This window comes from Benincasa hispida, chromosome 5, assembly GCF_009727055.1.
Source record: "Benincasa hispida cultivar B227 chromosome 5, ASM972705v1, whole genome shotgun sequence".
Classification (NCBI taxonomy): domain Eukaryota; kingdom Viridiplantae; phylum Streptophyta; class Magnoliopsida; order Cucurbitales; family Cucurbitaceae; genus Benincasa; species Benincasa hispida.
In genome coordinates this window covers 51,673,005-51,691,310 of record NC_052353.1, presented here as the reverse complement: position 1 = coordinate 51,691,310, position 18,306 = coordinate 51,673,005, and the positions used below count along the sequence as shown (strand labels likewise).

At 35.5% G+C, this 18,306-nt stretch overlaps 1 protein-coding gene across 1 annotated transcript; it reads left to right on the top strand.

The window, feature by feature from the left end:
- Window positions 1-12,874: 12,874 nt before the first annotated feature.
- Window positions 12,875-17,904, top strand: LOC120078473 (histone deacetylase 19-like). Its single transcript, XM_039032742.1, has 9 exons — window positions 12,875-13,028; window positions 13,125-13,190; window positions 13,680-14,224; window positions 14,750-15,190; window positions 15,613-15,843; window positions 16,219-16,286; window positions 16,363-16,417; window positions 17,370-17,426; window positions 17,515-17,904. The coding sequence occupies exons 3-9, from the start codon at window positions 13,697-13,699 to the stop codon at window positions 17,611-17,613; spliced, it is 1,479 nt and encodes a 492-aa protein (XP_038888670.1). The 5' UTR covers window positions 12,875-13,028; window positions 13,125-13,190; window positions 13,680-13,696; the 3' UTR covers window positions 17,614-17,904.
- Window positions 17,905-18,306: the final 402 nt, after the last annotated feature.

Genomic DNA, 18,306 nt, shown 5'->3' with positions numbered 1-18,306 from the left:
GAAGTTGAAACGGAAACTAGTATCAGCACCAGTGCTTACCTTGCCTATTCCAGGTAAGGAATTTGAGATTTATTGTGATGCATCCCGACAAGGATTGGGATGTGTGTTGATGCAGGATGGGAAGGTGATTGCATATGCCTCTTGTCGACTTAAGAAACACAAGGGCATTTATCCCACGCATGATCTGGAGTTGGCAATAGTTGTTTTGGCTCTGAAGTTGTGGAGACATTACCTATTTGGAGAGCGTTGCAGGATATTTACAGATCACAAAAGCTTAAAATATATCTTTGATCAAAAGGAGTTGAATCTAAGACAACGAAGATGGATTGAATTGATTAAAGATTACGACTGTTCCATCGAGTACCACCCTGGTAAGGTTAATTTTGTAGCAGATGCACTAAGTAGGAAATCCTTGGGACCCAAGGCTTTTATTAGTTCAATAAGAGGTATGCTATTGCAGGAGTTCAGGAATTCTAGAACCACCTTATCAATGGAATCGTCAGGAGGAATGATAGCTACTTTCCAGATAAGGCCTACCTTAGTAGAAAACCTTAAGCATGATCAGTTGAAAGACCCTGATCTTCAGAAGATTACTGATGATGTAAGTAAGGGCATTAGGGGTGACTTTCAACTAGGAGCAGACAATGTGCTAGAAAAGGAGGGGAGAATGTGTGTGCCTAACAAGCTACAGCTTAAACAAGCCATTCTAGAGGAAACACATAGTTTCGCTTATGCTATGCATCCAAATAGCACCAAGATGTATAGAACTTTGAAGAAATCTTATCGGTAGCCTGGGATGAAGAGAGACATAGCCGAATATGTGGACCGATGCATAATTTGTCAACAAGTAAAACCTGAAAGATAAAGACCAGCAGGATTACTCAATCCACTTCCAGTGCCTGAGAGATAAAGACCAGCAGGATTATGACAATGGACTTTCTATTTGGATTGCCTAAGACACCCTCAGGATTTGATGACATTTGAGTAATAGTCGATAGACTAACTAAGATGGCCAAGTTCATACCAGTAAAAGTTACTTTTACATTAGACCGTCTAGCTAAGATTTATGTGGATAGGATAATCAGTCAATATGGAGCCTCAGTGTCGATAATGTCAGATCGGGACTCGAGGTTCACTTCAAAATTTTGGCCTAGTTTACAGAAGGCTATAAGTACTAAATTGCATTTCAGTACGGCATTTCATCCGCAAACAGATAGACAGTCGGAAAGAACTATACAGACATTGGAAGATATGTTAAAAGCTTGTGTACTACAATTCAAAGGAAGTTGGGATACGCATTTATCGTTGATTGAATTTGCCTACAACAATAGCTACCATTCTAGTATCGGAATGGCTCTCTATGAAGCATTGTACGGCCGACCTTGTAGGACCCTAGTATGCTGGAATGAAGTCAGAGAACGACAATTATTGGGTCCAGAATTAGTTCAATAAACAACAGAGAATGTGAAACTTATCAGGGATAATTTTAAGGCGGCCCACGATAGACAGAAGAGCTACGCTGATAAGCGAAGAAGAGAACTAGAATTTGAAGTCGGAGAATGGGTATTTCTTCGGCTGTCCCATGGAAAGGAATTCTCCGGTTTGGGAGAAAAAGGAAGTTAAGTCCACGGTACATTGAGCCATATGAAATTGTGGAACGGGTTGGTTCAACAGCTTATAGGTTGCAATTGCCGGTGGAGCTAGCTCGTATTCACGACCTATTTCATGTGTCAATGCTAAGGAAATATGTGTCTTATCCCATGCACATACTAGCAACAAAATCGATACAGCTCAGAGAAGATTTATCTTACGAGGAGGAGGCCATCGAGATCTTGGACAGGAAAGACCAGATAATAAAAAAATAAGTCGATTCCTTTGGTGAAGGTGCTATGCCATAATCATGGAATCGAGGAAGCTACCTAGGAACCTGAAGAGAAAATAAGGAAGAGATATCCTCAACTTTTCAAATGACATATCAGGTAAATTTCGCGGACAAAATTTCTTTTAAGGAAGGGATGATTGTAAACCCCGAACTCTAGGTTCCTAGATATGTTTAGCCAAAGGAATGTTATATTATATATTTTCTTTCTTATTTTTATTAAAGTAGTATTTCATGGTTATTTATAGGAAATATGATAAAAGGGAAGGAAAAACATATTTGGTGGGGGTAACGAGGCGGTCAATCCTTGAACTTGGGAGGCGGTGGGAAGTGTTTTTTGGAATAAGAACTTCAAAAGCTTGGTTTCAGCAGTTGACATGAAAAATTTTAGTGAATTTGGTGCCATTCGAAAATTGAGAGAATTTAGGTTGCGACATTGTCTTGCCGGAGGAGGATTTCAGAAGGAGAAGAACAAGGAGTGAAGAAAATAAAGAGAAGGCAGAATCTTGGATTTAAGCAGGGCCGAGGTGAAGATTGGAAGTTCCAAGCCAAACTATAATGAATTATGGGTTGAAATTTTAAGATAAGGAAGTTAAATCAATTCTAAACAAGTTTATAGAAGGAAGTTTCTTGAAAAGAGCTCTGGATTTTGAGTTATGAATTTTTGAAGTTATAATAGGGAATTGGTGCATAAGCAGACAGGTGCTTGTGAAGAACAAGCAAGCAGTTCATCGTGGAGAATTATAGCAAGATGTGGGCATGAGGATCTCACTTATAAAGAAAATCTCACTGATTTTGTAAGAAAAATCTCACTAGGAATTGGGCTGAGTATCGCTGGTAAGGTGAGTATCACTAAGGTGAAAATTTGATAGGAAAAGCTTGATCTCACTCTAGGGGATCTCGCTGATCTCGCTCTAGGGGATCTTGCTAGTAAGGCTGTTTGTGTTGATGGAAGTTCCTTTAATAAATGAATTATTTGAGATATTTTACTAGGAATTTTAAGTAGTTTAATCGGGAATTATATCTTTTCAGACCAAGAAGAGCTAGGGGAAGTGTATAAATCATTAAGAGCCTAACGAACGATGAGTGACTAAGTAAACTTAAGGTTTCCAATACTCATGCATATATGATCAAGTAAAGCACAGTGACATTAATGATGAATTTATACTTCCTCAAGCAACAAATGGTTGGAGAATAACTTAACGCATGTTTCCCAACTTGTATGTGTGTAACATAGGCCAAGATATGTCTCATAACCATTACAAAAGCTATGTTTCTGCTTTTGATATATGCTTCATAGGGGAAGGCTTTGAGAGAATGAGTTCGTGTGTAAATACTAGGCAATGGAACTTAATTTGATGTTACAAAATACACATTTGATACCGAAGGACATTTGAGAAGGTATCTAACCAATTTGGTACCCAAGGACATTTAAGAAGGTACTTGGCCAATTTGATACCGAAGGACATTTGAGAAGGTATTTGGCCAATTTGATACCGAAGGACATATGAGAAGGTATCATAGTAGCTCGATACTGAAGGACAAATTTGAGAAGGTATCTGAGCAGAACTACCTAAAATATGATGGTACTTAGTATGGCAACGTGCACGTAGTCAATTATGAATAAGAGACCGAAGTATGGGTCTCTTGGCCGGTAATAAACATTTGGGAGCTAAAGCGTTTAGGCTCATTCTCAACTAGGGAATAATAATGTTTAATGATATCTGAGAATGGTTTAAAGCTACATCTAGAGACAATTGTTTGAGTTTACTCATTGGTATATTTACATGTTTATAATGGCGCTATGCTTGTTGCTTTACGATTCTATAGTCACTCACTGGGCTTGTAGCTCACAGAATTTCTATGTTTTCCCTTTTCAGGTAGTGGTCAGTTTTCTCAAGATTGATCTTACTGCTGCTTGCCACCGAAAGACTCGGCTTATTAAAAGAATTAGGTTGATGATCTGTTTATGTACACATGTTTTAAGAGGGACTAGGGCTTTTGTAGGAATGTTTGGGTCACTTGTGAATATTTTTCAATAAATGTAATGTCTTGGCTGTATGCATGTATTTATGGAATCTTTGTAGAACCTTAAGGGAGGTTTGCTATTTGTGTATATTACTAATGTCTCAAACAGGTTGGTATTTAGATTAGAAGGCTTGGGTGGTGAGTGTTGGCAATAATGCTAGTAATTACCACGGTCATATCCTCTTCCAGAATAAAAGGGTAATCTGGGAGGGGGTGTGATACACGATTTTCTGATTATGATGCCTTTTGATTAAAGAAGGTAATGAATTCTATCATACTCTTTACCATTGTCCGACTAAAGCATTTTAATCCCTGATTTGAATTGAGTATTGATGAGTTGTGTAAAGTGATTTAATGCAGATAGTGTATCACTCTTTTATCTCATGGGATATATCCATACATATCTACTGTGCTTATCCAAGAATAGTACATAGTACTAGTACCCATCGGTAGTGTCAATTAGGGTTGGTCCCCATACATCAGTGTGTATTAGTTCAAACTTGTTTGATGCTCGAGATTTAGAATTTGGAAGTGGCAGAGCACTTGCTTTTCCTAATTGACATGAGTCACAGAATTCATTTCCTTCATTAGATTTGAAAGGTAAATTACATTCTTTAATGATATAGTCTAATGTATTAGTCGATAGATGTCCTAGTTTTCTATGCCAGATAGCTCTTGACTCAACCACATTTATCCTAATTCCTGATAGAACAAGTGCAGTCGAGTGATTATTTTTGTATTGAGCTAGTCCTCCTCTCTTTGCATTGTCTTTTTGTACTTCAGTTCCTTGTAATCGGTACAGTCCTTTGTCAAGCTCCCTTTTCAGAAGTGTTTTACTCGTAGCCTTGTCCTTGATGACACAACAATCAGTGTGAAATTCAACAACCACAACATTTTCATGAGCTATCTTGGATATACCAATCAAATTCTTTGCAATGTTAAGTACACATAGGACATCATTTAGTATAAACTCATTTCGTCCATCAGACAAGTAAGATTTACCAGTGTGAGAGATATGCAGTTTTTCACCATTACCTACAATAACCAATTCATTTCCTCCATACTCAATTGGATTGTTGATGTTATTGTAGTCGAGTGTAACATGATTTGTAGCTCAACTGTCGATATACCAATTAGGATCAGCTATTGTTTCCGGTGTGGCCATGAAGGGGTTAAAGGTCGGTGACGCTGTGAATACAACCACGACATTGTTGGTGGGGCCAATCGACCCATGATTACCTCTACCTTGTCCAGTGTTCTGAGAATATTATTTATTAAACCGATGATAGCATACCAAGGCTGAGTGACCATACTTCCCACAGACTTGACATGTCGGTCGATTCGAGTTACTATTTCGTCCTCTTCCTCGTCTGCAACCTCCACTTTGTCCATTAAATGGATTGTGGTTTGAATTGTTTCCTTTAGAGTTGTTTCCCTGTTGTCGATTCTCATTGAATGAGGGATTAGACTGTGACTTTCCTCCATTTGTGTGCCTGTTGAAAGCCATATTGACCGAAGGATTCTGGGCAAAGGAGCTATGCATTTTGACAGAGTTTTGATGTTCTAAGCATTTTTCATATGAAAAGAGTTCGGATTGCATATCTAACCAAGAAATACTTGGTTTGCCTTGTATTCCTACGACTACTGGATTGTACTCTTCATCAAGGTCAAGAAAAACTTGTGAGATCAGTGCTCTGGTTGAAATAGGGATTCCCGTCTGAGCAAGGTTGTCGGGGTGTAGCTTCATCAATTTCAAGTACTCACTCATCTTCTGACTTCCTTTTCTTGTCTGCTGGAATACCTATTGTAGGTAGTCTTCTTCAGCTCAGGATTAAACTCCAAACAGCTCTTGAATGGCATTCCACAATTCTTTTGCATTCTCGTACCCCATGAGTTGGACGACATCGTTTGGAACCATCGAGTTGTACAGCCATCCTAGCAAAAGTTGATTGATGGCCAGCCATGCTTCATATTGAGGATTCAGGCACCGCTCTACTGATGAGCTTACTCTGTCATCACTGATCACTTTAGAGCTAGAGGTTGCTTCTGAGGTTGTCTGGACGAAAATTGGAGGATAGGAGATCTGCCTTGAGAGGTGTCCTTCGAGTTTGTAGCTTCGTAGGATGGGCAGCGCGAGTGTCTTCCACAACATGAAGTTTCCATGTTCTAGCTTTGTGGTGGTGAGCTGGTTGAGTAGTTGATTCAGATGTGGAGTGCTGAACTTTCAGGTTCGGTGGTGGAGGAGCTTCCGACAAGTGTGGCATTGGCCATGGTGGCTCTAATACCAAGTTGAAGAATGAAAATATTTGTTTTGGAGGAATGCCTTTTCAACTTCTTTTTCTCTTGTATTCCATATATCTTTAGTATATACAACCTTTACACTTATATACACATTGTCCTTCAATGTGATTACACAATAATACAAAAGGGAATAAAAGAATGGTACACATGGCTTGTTTTGGTTGGTGGAGTTGGAATAATTCTAACTAATTCACAACAGATTTTGGTGACTCACATTTGATTACTCTTCCACCTTTCCTTTTCCTTTTCTGTCTTTATTTGCCTCCCTAATAATCCGACGCGACTAGGGTTGGGCAAACTTCGATCGGTGGCGCTTGGAGTCGGCAGTGCTAGAGTAGTGATGGGAAGAAGAAAATGATGGGGGGTCTATGCACGCATGAACAGAAGAGAGAGGAAAAAATCTTTTTATTTCTTTTTTTTCGTGTCGTGTGAATAGGAAAGAGAAGAATTAATGAGTTTCCTTTTTTTCTATTTACTTCCCTTATATATATATATATATAATCCCTTTCCTTTTCCTCTTCAAAATCCCAACTTCTTCTCAAATTCCAAATTCCAAATTCCAAATTCCAAATCTTTTAAAAAAATGAATAAATAAATTCCCAAATTCTTTTGGAAAAAATAAATTTAAATCAATTATCTCAATTTAATTGATTTAATTCTAATTATCTTCTCCGAATTATTTAAAAAAAAATCCAAACCTCTCAACTTTAATTCAATTTTCCAAATTGAATTAAAATTGAACTAAATCCCAACTTTTCCTTAATTTAAAACCTAAATTCTAAAACTCCTTTACTGAAGAAAAAAATTTAAATTGAATTATCTTTTTACAATGATTCAATTTAATCTCAAAATCCAAAATAACACCCAAATAATTTAAGATAATTAAATTAAAAATTACCTCAAAATTTGGGTTGCTATCTTAGTCTTGAACAATATGTGGAGACATACAGGAATTAAGGAATCAATGTCTGTGGTATAAGGATAAGCCTGGTACCTTATCTTGGTAATACTATGGATAGCGCCCACTTTGTATTTGATACAAATGAAATGATCAAACGTGTTCGTGTTGGTAGCATGCGAGTAGGGGTATCCTATAAAATGAGTTTGCATAAGATCGGACTGCGAAATAGTAAGCACTAAATGTAACACCATTGACTAGTTAGGTTTCTATTTCAAAAAGATGACCTAGGCAACTTAATCTTAATCTTGAATATATTACGGACTCCTATTCACGAGAGATTGTCCTTTGATTTGTATGGGTGAGAGTGGCCAGTTCGCCGACTTAATAAGCCTACCATTTTGGGACAAGACCGAGCGAGGTGCTAGGAACATAATATTACAAGATGGAATTCACTCTTTTCCGACTTTAGGGTAAGTAGATGAGTGTTCCCTTAAGTAGTGTCTCCGGGACTTGAACAAAGAATCCTACCCTCTCACTAGCCTGAAAGAGGTTTCTGTTTAATGGTTGGACCATAAACAGGTTGTTCATTAGAAGAGCATTGATACTTAAGGATAAAGAGGTAACCCAAGGGTAAAACAGTAATTTGATCCAATTGGTGTTACGAACACTCGTGAAGGACTAACTTGCTGTTATTGGTCTATATTCATGGATATGGAAATATATCTACAGTGAGAAGAGTGTGGTTATGGGTCTTCAGTGGAGTGTACCCACAGTTAATGAATATTCATTAATGATTAATGAGTTTAGCCAATTAATCTCATATCGTTGGGGCTTTTGATCTGTAGATCCATAAGGTCCCTTTATTAGCTCGCAAAAGGATATTAATGAGGAATGATTTGAATAGTTCAAATCAATTGAGTAAATTATATATTAATGTGATTAATATATATATATATATATAAGTATAAATGTGATCTATAATTCACATTATATGAAGAAGATATTTGAATAATATAATTCACAAATATCAGATTTATGGGAATTAGATTCCTAAAGTGTTGTATACATATAAATATGTGATATTTATATGTTAACTAACTCTATATTAAATATGATCTAATATTCTTAATTGATTATTTAATGGTTAATCTATTGATTAAGAAATTTTATAGAGAGGTGGATGCATATAAACATGTGATGTTTATATTTATTAATTAACTATGTATATATATTAAATTGGATTTAACATATATGGTTATTTAATTGTTGTGCTAATTAATTATACATGTTATTTAATTAATTTAACACAAGGGCAGAAAAGGAAAGACTTAGAGAAAGGTTAACCCTTCTCCATATAAATTTCTCCTTATAGGTCTTTTTAGGGCAATTTTTTTCAATTGGGGAGATTTTAACCTAGTCACCAAAAGAAAACCCCTCCTCACTCTCTCAAAGTTTTTTTTTTCTCTACCTCATCCTCTTCCAATTTTTGGATACCATTTATCCAATTATTGGAATTCCTAAGAGAATAACAAGGTTATTCTTGAGGTCGTGTTCGAGATCAATTGAGGAGACATATGCTTGAAAAGCTAGAGGAAAGATCGAGAGGCCCGGGAGTCTACAGAGGTAAGAACGATTCTTTCCCTTTGTTTCTCCTTCTTTAAAGCGTGCTTTTATGATATTTATCTCATTTATGCTTTGTTTAGCACGATACTTTGTTTCTTATAAAATGTAAAAACTGAATGCAAGACGGTCCACACACTTCAGCTCGGGATTCGATTCCCAACACTCGTAACTATCTTTCTGTCAAATTCGTTCCCTTGGATGATCAGTTAGCAGATATCCTCACAAAGGCTTTACCATCACCGCGGTTTCTCAGTTTAAGGATCAAGCTCACAGTTGCTCTAGTCCCTTGTGCGATTGCAGAGGAATGATAGATGAATATCTTAATTTTCCCTCTCTTTTCATTATTTGAATTTTATTCTTTTGTTTTTATTCATATATTTTACACTTACTATTCTATTAGTTGTTATCTTCTTCTCCTCTCTTAAGTTGACATGTGGTTGTATTTATTGGGGTTGATGCCCTAAAGTCTCGTGTTCTATAGTTTGTAAACTGTTTGTACGAATGCTTGTATTGTATAATATATGATATTTACTTCACATCTTGGTTTTGCTCAATTGTATGTTTTATTTGCTTTACCACAAACCAATAAACATAAAATTTCTAGTTATCTGTATGTAACTTAAGCATGTATGTGGTGATATATAACTGGATCACGTCTTAAGTGATAACAAAATAGTTGTAGTATATGGATATAGGAGAGAAACCTTATCCTAGTGACATTGCCGATGCTACCCTCTTTGTGGAATGGTCACAAGTGTTGTGATTTGTCACAGATGGTCTGATACTGAGTATTCGTGTAGGGGACATGCGAGTGGGGGTGTCCTATACAAAAAGTTTGTATAAGACCTAACCACGAAGTGTTAACGTCTCGTTATATAACATCGTTCATGGCAAAGACTTCACTTCACTAGGATGACCATAGGTAACATGACCTCAATCCTGAGTGAGTTGTGAACTTCTGCCATTTAGGGCGGTCCTTTGATTTGTATGGGTACGAGTGGTTAGGTCGCCGATTCAAACCTACTATTTGGGGATTCATCTGATTTGGGAGTTGGGAACTTAGCTACACAAGATGGAATTCACTCCTTCCCCGAGGTAGGGGCAAGTAGATAGATAGCTTCCTTAAGGGCTGATTCCAGGGCTTGAACGATGTGGCGCCACACACCTTTTCTTGGCCCGAGAGGTGTTCACATATAGTTGGACTATGTTGTATTGTTCATTAGAGGAATCAGTGGTACATAAAGAGTGAGATGTAACTACAGGGGCAAAATGACAAATTGGCCCAATTGTACTTACGAGCATCTGTGAAAGGTCATCGTACTCATGATTGGTTATATCCAATGGACACAGAAATATATCTGTGGTAAAAAGAGTTCAACTGTTGGTCTTTAGTGGAATGCTTGGCAGTTAACGGATGGTGGATCTCATGGCTAAAGAGTTTAATCAACTATTCACGTATCGTTGGAGCTTTGAGCCACAGATTCATTAGGTCCCCTAGGTAGCTTGGATAAAGTCGAGAATCAGTGTTTAGGTCAGTTTGAAATGTTCAAATTGACAAGAGGGAGTTCGATTATATATGATATAATTGAATTGGTTAATTATATATGATATAATTGACTAAATGTATGAGATACATTATTTTGGAGGAAATTAGATATAAATATGATTTATATCAAGTGGAGGAGAAATTACTATAGTAGATATGTGATATCAAACTATAGGGTAAGAATATAATATGATTATATTAATTTATTATTAAATTGATTAATTATGAGATAATTGGTTGAAATATTCTCCTCAATCGTGCGTTAGTGGGAGAAGCCGTATTCGATTATTGTAACTGAAAAATAAAATGAAAATTTGTTTCATTTTGCAAGGTTTCGTAAAAAAATCGCAATCGGTGTGAAAAAGTATCAGTCGTTTACCTGAGAGCCTATACGATAGAGTCTCATCGTTTAAACGATCGCACACCTCGCATCTAAACTATTGCACGCCTTTCTCTAAATGATCGCTTAGCTTTCCTAAACGATCACCTAGCATGCCGCATTTTCTAAACAATCGTTTACCTATTACTAGACAGTCGCTTAGTAAAACCTACACGATCATGTAACTTTGTCTAAACGATAAGCACTCCGTTATACGATAGCTTTCTCTCCCACTTGCTTAACGTCTACACGATCGGCCTTTCCTCCTACCTCTACCAAATTCACCAAAGACCACACTTTGGATTCTCACTCCGAGAATACCAAAGGCTCCATCTGGTGGTGTCATCCATATAGACGATCGTGCTGCCATAGCCGACTGATTGGCTGGGCGATAGAGTTCGTAGAGGTTCTTCCACTGCATTGAGTTCGAGTTTGAAGAGAGTCTTCAACTGGTATGTGAACTCATTTCTTTGTATTTTATTTATCAAAGCATGTCATTAATTAGTGTTGAATTGCGTAACTATCTGTTAGAATGTATGTGTTATATTTCGATCACAATGAAATCGAAAAGATCCGAACGCACTCATGGATGCTCTTCGTTAAAAGTTCCATCAGTATTTCCATTATAAAAGCCAATAGTAGCTCTGTGTCATACATAGTGAAAATTTCTCAAACTTCTACATATCTCTCCTTCTTCTCTTTTCTACACCTACCTTCAATTACTTTGTAGGCAATTGCAAGCGAAGTGAACATAACTAACAGCCTAATCCACAAAAATCTTCCACTACTTAGCCTAATCCCACTATATCCTCCTCATTTCCCCGAACTCCATATTCATCATATCATTTATTTTATCGTCATGTCCATCAACATTGTCATCACCACCACAAGCCCCTCAACACCCGACCAAGATATCACGTATAACTAAAAATATTCAATTCTATACCAAGGATGTCTTGCTTATAATTAACCGTATATATATACTAGGGATATAACAAATAAAAGAAATCTTCATTCTCCTCCCAAATTTTGGTTAGGCATTTTTGCAATATTACCGACAATCTATGCATTTCTCAACATTGTGTATTTGGGTAGCCATTTCTTATAATTGCTTTTAGAAATTTAAAGCGAGTTTTTATTTTTAAAATTGGATTTTGTGATCCAACTTGTATAAATCTTAAAAATAATATTTCTATGTTTTTAGTGCATCAAGATTTTGAATTTGACTTTCAAAAGTAGAATGATATTAAAGAAAGTAAAAACATTAATAAACTAGAATTTCATGATTCAATTCATCAATCTTTTAAATTAAACAATATATAATGTAATTGTATTATGAAATAGTAATTTTTGGGTGAGCTTAGATCATAGATGTCCCTTCCAATTACAAAGGAAAAGAATATAAAAAATATCCTTTCTAAAAAAAGAAAAAATTGATCACATGTACTTATGATTAGACACTTAAGTGGACTATAAGTGTGATGTAAATATTATATGGAATAAAATAATAATTATGTAAATTTTTTTAACTTAAAACAAGTTTATATTCAACCTAATATGATAAAAAAAAGAATACATTTTTGAGCTATAGGTGTCACAGGTTTCAAAACATTATCCATTTAGTTCTTAAATTTTGAGTTTGGTTTTATTTTAGTCGATTCTAAAATGTTATCTAACACGATTTTTTCTACTAGATACTCATTTTTAGTCTTTAGTGTTAATGTTCTTTAATTAATTTAAAGAATTAAAATATTTAAAAATAATTAATTTTTACTATTTTCATCACTAATAAAATTTTTATTTTTATTTTTTTAAAAAAGTAAATTCATAATTCACTTCATGATTATTTTAAATTAATTAATATATATTGACTATAATGACTGAAAATGAACCTTTAATAGAAAATCAAGGTTAAAAGTGTAAATTTTAAAATTTAGAGATCAAATTGAAACCAAACTCAAATCTCAAATATAAAATTCTAAGATTTTTTAAATCTATAATTAAATCAAACCAAACTCGATTTATGTGACTAATATTTTGAAAAATAAAGACCATATAAAAACTAGACAAAATCTTATCTATCCCATTTATCATAGAAATAATAATCAACCTACGGTTTAAATTAAAATCTACTTTTGAATCTAAAAACGAAATAATCTATTTTCATTAAATATTTTGTTTTCAAATTTTTTACTTCCTATTTCCTATTGTGTTATGTCTTTGAAGCACCTATATATTGATTATTACGCCAATAACAAAGTTCATTATTCGTAAACTCCCTGGTTTACCACTTCCGGAGGTTGAAGACAAGCTTCCGTATTCTTCTACCTCCATTGCTGCTTCTCTTTACTTGTTTTTCAACAACTACAAGGTCTTCTTTCAACTGGGTTTTTGTTTGTTTTTCATTCTTTTTACCTATTCTACATGTTCTAGATTGCTTAATCTCATCTTCTTTGTTGGTTTCTAGAGTATTCGACATCCATTGTTTCCGGCCGATTGCTTCATCGGAAATATTTCCGCTCGCTGCGTTCAAGTACGATATGATTCTATTTGATTCAGTTTGCTGCTTATGTATCTGTTTTCTTTTATCTTCTTATCGTTTTTTTTAAATCGTATTGTGTGTGTTTTAGTAAATGTCTATACTCTGTTATCTTGGTCTGATTTGATTAAGGGAAGTAGCTTAGTGTTTAATGTTCTTGGTTTTCTAATCCTTGTTTTGGTTTAGATGGATAATCCGAATCGATTTCATGGTTTTTTGTTGTTTCCGAGTGCTTTTTGGAGTTGTCAACGATGATTGGGAGGGGATGATGAGAGCTTAAACTTGATTTGTTTATTTGATGCTAAGTAGACTTCTTATTGCTTCTTATTGGAGATTTTGAAATTTTCTCATGATTGTATGTTTGAATCCGAGAGTTTCTTAGCTGTTTTTTTTCTTTCTTCACTAGGGATGTTTTGATTTGTATATATGTGGAAATTACATGGGGGATTTTAATTCGTTTTGTCGGGAAATCATTTTTTGTAGACTAAAGGGCAAATAGCATGGACACTGGAGGCAATTCTCTTCCTTCTGGGGCTGATGGGGTGAAGAGAAAAGTGTCTTATTTCTATGATCCAGAAATTGGCAATTACTACTACGGTCAGGGTCATCCAATGAAGCCACACCGCATTAGGATGACCCATGCTCTTCTTGCTCACTATGGATTGCTTCAACACATGCAGGTCTTCAAACCCACCCTTGCTAAGGATAAGGATCTTTGTCGTTTCCATGCTGATGACTATGTTTCATTCTTGAGAAATATTACGCCTGAAACCCAGCAGGATCAGCTGAGGCAGCTCAAGCGTTTTAATGTTGGTGAAGATTGTCCTGTGTTTGATGGTCTGTACTCTTTCTGCCAAACATATGCTGGTGGCTCGGTTGGTGGCGCTGTCAAATTAAACCACAGCCAATGTGACATTGCTGTTAATTGGGCCGGTGGCCTGCACCATGCTAAGAAGTGCGAGGCTTCTGGATTTTGCTATGTCAATGATATTGTCTTGGCTATTTTAGAGCTTCTTAAACAGCATGAGGTTTGTTCAAACATGACTTCAATACGTCTTTTCTTTATTTATATCTCCTATTGACCATTTAGGATGTTGACGTCAATGATATATCCTGGGTTTTTTTGTGAATACTTCATCAAGCATTTTCTTATCCTACTGTGAAATAGTTTTAACTTTTGTTAATGCTTCTTTTAATTTATCATATCTTTCAGCTTAGATTGAGTTGGATTATGTAGAATGTAGAGTTCAGATGTAGATCGGATATCATTAAATATCATTAAGAGTATTAGCCTCTTTCCATTTCGTCAATGAAAAGTGTTCGCTTGTATCCTTTCATATCATTCAGCTTTAGGAGGGAAGAAAAATTTTGAAAATGGGGTTGTGGAGTGGAGCTTGCAAGGTCAAATGTCAATGTGTGTGCTATTGCTTTTGTGAATCCTTCATTTCCTTTTAAACTGATATGCTAGTTTTCATGTACAAGTATTAATAGCAAGTCTTAACCTCACTGCTGTTGGAAGTTGTAATAGTTGTCCTTACCCTTTCTTTTTGCAGCGTGTTTTATATGTTGATATTGATATCCATCATGGAGATGGTGTAGAAGAGGCTTTTTATACCACTGATAGGGTCATGACAGTTTCATTCCACAAATTTGGCGATTACTTTCCTGGTACTGGGGATATTCGTGATATCGGTTATGGGAAAGGGAAGTATTATTCCCTCAATGTTCCTCTGGATGACGGAATCGATGATGAAAGTTATCATTCTCTATTTAAACCTATAATGGGGAAGGTTATGGAAATCTTTAAGCCCGGTGCTGTAGTTCTTCAATGTGGTGCTGACTCTTTATCTGGGGATAGGTTGGGATGTTTCAATCTTTCGATCAAAGGTCATGCTGAATGTGTTAAATATATGAGATCATTCAATGTACCCCTTTTACTGCTCGGTGGTGGAGGCTATACTATTCGAAATGTCGCTCGATGCTGGTGCTATGAGGTAATTTTTTTGTTTTATTCTGATTTTTTTTAACTGATGTTTTAAGTTATAAGCCAACCACACATATACCGCTAACTTAGGGAGGCACCATATACAAATTGAGGAAGATTGAGTGACAGCATAATTGTCATAACTTGATCAACAAAGGTGTTAGTTACTATATCAAGTTTTCAGTTGAAGAATGTCCTAGCTTAAATTTGTAATCAGTTTGAGTACGGGCATCTGCATAAGGACATTTTTGCTGCTAGCCTTTAGGATGTGAATAGAGCTTCTCTCAGCTTAGTTTATGAAAGAAAACATGCAAGTCCTTTTAGATCTTTCAACTTTCAACTTACATATGCTAAAAAATGTTAATTTATCGTTTCGCACTTGTCATTCTCAATTGATTGTTTCAATCCTTATCTTCATCACATGCAAACCAGACAGGAGTAGCTCTTGGAATGGAAGTTGACAACAAAATGCCACAGCACGAGTACTATGAGTATTTTGGACCTGATTATACTCTACATGTTGCTCCTAGTAATATGGAAAACAAAAATTCCCGCAAAATATTGGAAGACATAAGAGCAAATCTTCTTGGTTATCTCTCAAAGCTTCAACATGCCCCCAGTGTTCAATTTCAAGAAAGGCCTCCTGATACTGAACTCCAAGAGGTAGTTTCTGTTTCTGGCGCTACACATTGATTTTGATATTCCCCCCGTTTTCAGCTTCATATGGGTGGGGCTTTTTTGATTAGATCTGGGATTTATTTTTAAGCTCCTCCATTACCTAATCAATTGTTGGATAAAAATGAATCTTTCATGTTTTTAAGTAAATAAACTAGTCTGCAGTGGCATGCCTATCAGTTAACACATATTTTCTCGTTTGCTTGTTTCTTCACTTAATTGCTATCCTGTGAGAAAAAAGTGGATTGACAACTTTTTCCTTCTAAGTGACCGCATGGACTTTTTAAATGTCTTTGTGGTTGAATTTCATGAGGCATTTAAGAATAATCCTCTAATATTATCTAATTGCGTAATAATACCTAGGCGGACGAGGATGATAATGGAGACGACAGATGGGATGAAGATTCTGCCATGGACATTGATTGTGAGAGGTATTTTGTTGAACCTGCCATATCTTTTGGACATGATCTTTTCAATATCCGTAATTTATATGTTCTTTTTACACAGAAAGCAATTGCCGAGCCGGATGAAAACAGAAATCTATGTCACTGAAATCAAAATGGTACGCCTTTCCTTTGCTTGGGGTCTATATTATTTTATCTCCATTGAGTTTTGTCAACTCTTTAAAGCTGAACAGAATGAAATAAAAATATGAACTGTTGAATGGTTTTATTGTTTAGGAGATGCATGTTACAGCATGATCATACCGCTTTTTTCCTTATAAATGAAGGTTAGCTTGCATAAGAGTTGCATATGGTGGTAAAATAATTTCTGAATTTCAGCTAAGAGATCTGGCTTTCAGATCCATCGGTGACCATTAGCTAGGAGACCGGAAATCTCACAGGTTTTCAGTTTAGAAATTTTGGTCTCTCAAGAGTCACTCGTTTGGAAGTAGTTTGATGGAGCAAATCAACAGAATTTTAGATGTAAGAGAAATGGCATTCATTCCTGGGAGTTGTGACTCTTTTTTTCCTTTTTCTTTTCCAATTGATATATTATAAAGGTAATTATACTGAATACCTTATAAATTATAAATTATAGGCTTTGAAATTTTCATTTTCAACCCACAACTCTTAAATCGTTCCCAAAAGAAATTCGTGGAGAGAGTTGCCGTTAAAATTCAGTAACAACGATCTCAACTTCTATGTAGTTGAAGAGTGTTGATGGTGTCATATATGCCCTCCAATTTTTATGCGTCAATTGTCATGTTGACGTATATTTGTCATTTTTACTGGAAAAAACCTCTTAATATTTCTTTTGGAACAATTTCACAAAAATTTAGGGACCCTATGGTGCCTCTTGTTGCAAGTGCTTGGGATATTTGGAGATATCCTCTCAGATTCAAATATCCTCTCAGATTCTGTTGTCTCTTTGTTGCCTCTTGCGTCTGGATTATACTCTCATTTCATTGACCAAACTATTCTGATCTTCTATTTTGTGAAACTTATGAAACCCATGTAGTTCCTAAAACACTAGTCATATAGCTATACTGAGTTCTTTTATCCATTTTCCAGGAAGATGCTGAGACTAAAGGTTTCGAAAGAGCAGCAGCCGATCCCACCTGCAGAAAGGTGAAGTTTAAGCGTGTATTTATCCGTAGTTTCTTACAACATTTCCTACACGACACGAAAATCATATATTTGATAATGATTGTTGCAGGCTCTCGATATGAGTTCGATGATGGAGAATCATGGTCTGAAGATTGAACGAGGAACAGTGAACGAGCCTGAGGATCGAATGTATCCTAGCAGCAAATGAACCTGATTCGTGCATATGCGAATTAGCATTTTTGAGATGTGCCAGAACTTTAGATCTGTTACATGGATGAGTGTTAATGTATAGACTATAGATGATGATGAAGCTGTGGATATTATAGGGCATGGGAAGATACAAGGGAACTGTTGATAAGAAACAAATACAAAAAACTGTCTTTTGGAGGGGCCTTTCCTTTCTGTGCAAACTACAAAGAATAGCAAAAAGGTGAGAGAAACAATGTTCTTCACGAAGTTATTCAAATACAGAAATGGTAATATTGTGGTGATATCATTTGTCACATTAGTTTGTAAATCTTATGAGATGCTGCTCGTGTGTGTATAAATGAAAAACTAATACTCAATAGATACAAACCGTACTTAATCTAATAAGAAACAATAAAAACAATAAAAACAATAAAAACAATAAAAACAATAAAAAATAATAAAAAAATCAAGCAAGATAAGTTACAAAGGAATCTATCTGTTGGGGTGTACAAAATACAAAATAATTAAATTTATCTACCATAGATAATAACTAGTTAATTATCAAATATCCATGATATCTATTACCATCTTTAAAGAAATCCAAAAAATAGGTAAATTTATTCAAATTGAAATCAACACAATCCAACAAAAATGGAAAAAAAATTAAAACGACCCAAATGAAAAATAAACCTAATCCAGTCCAACTTATACA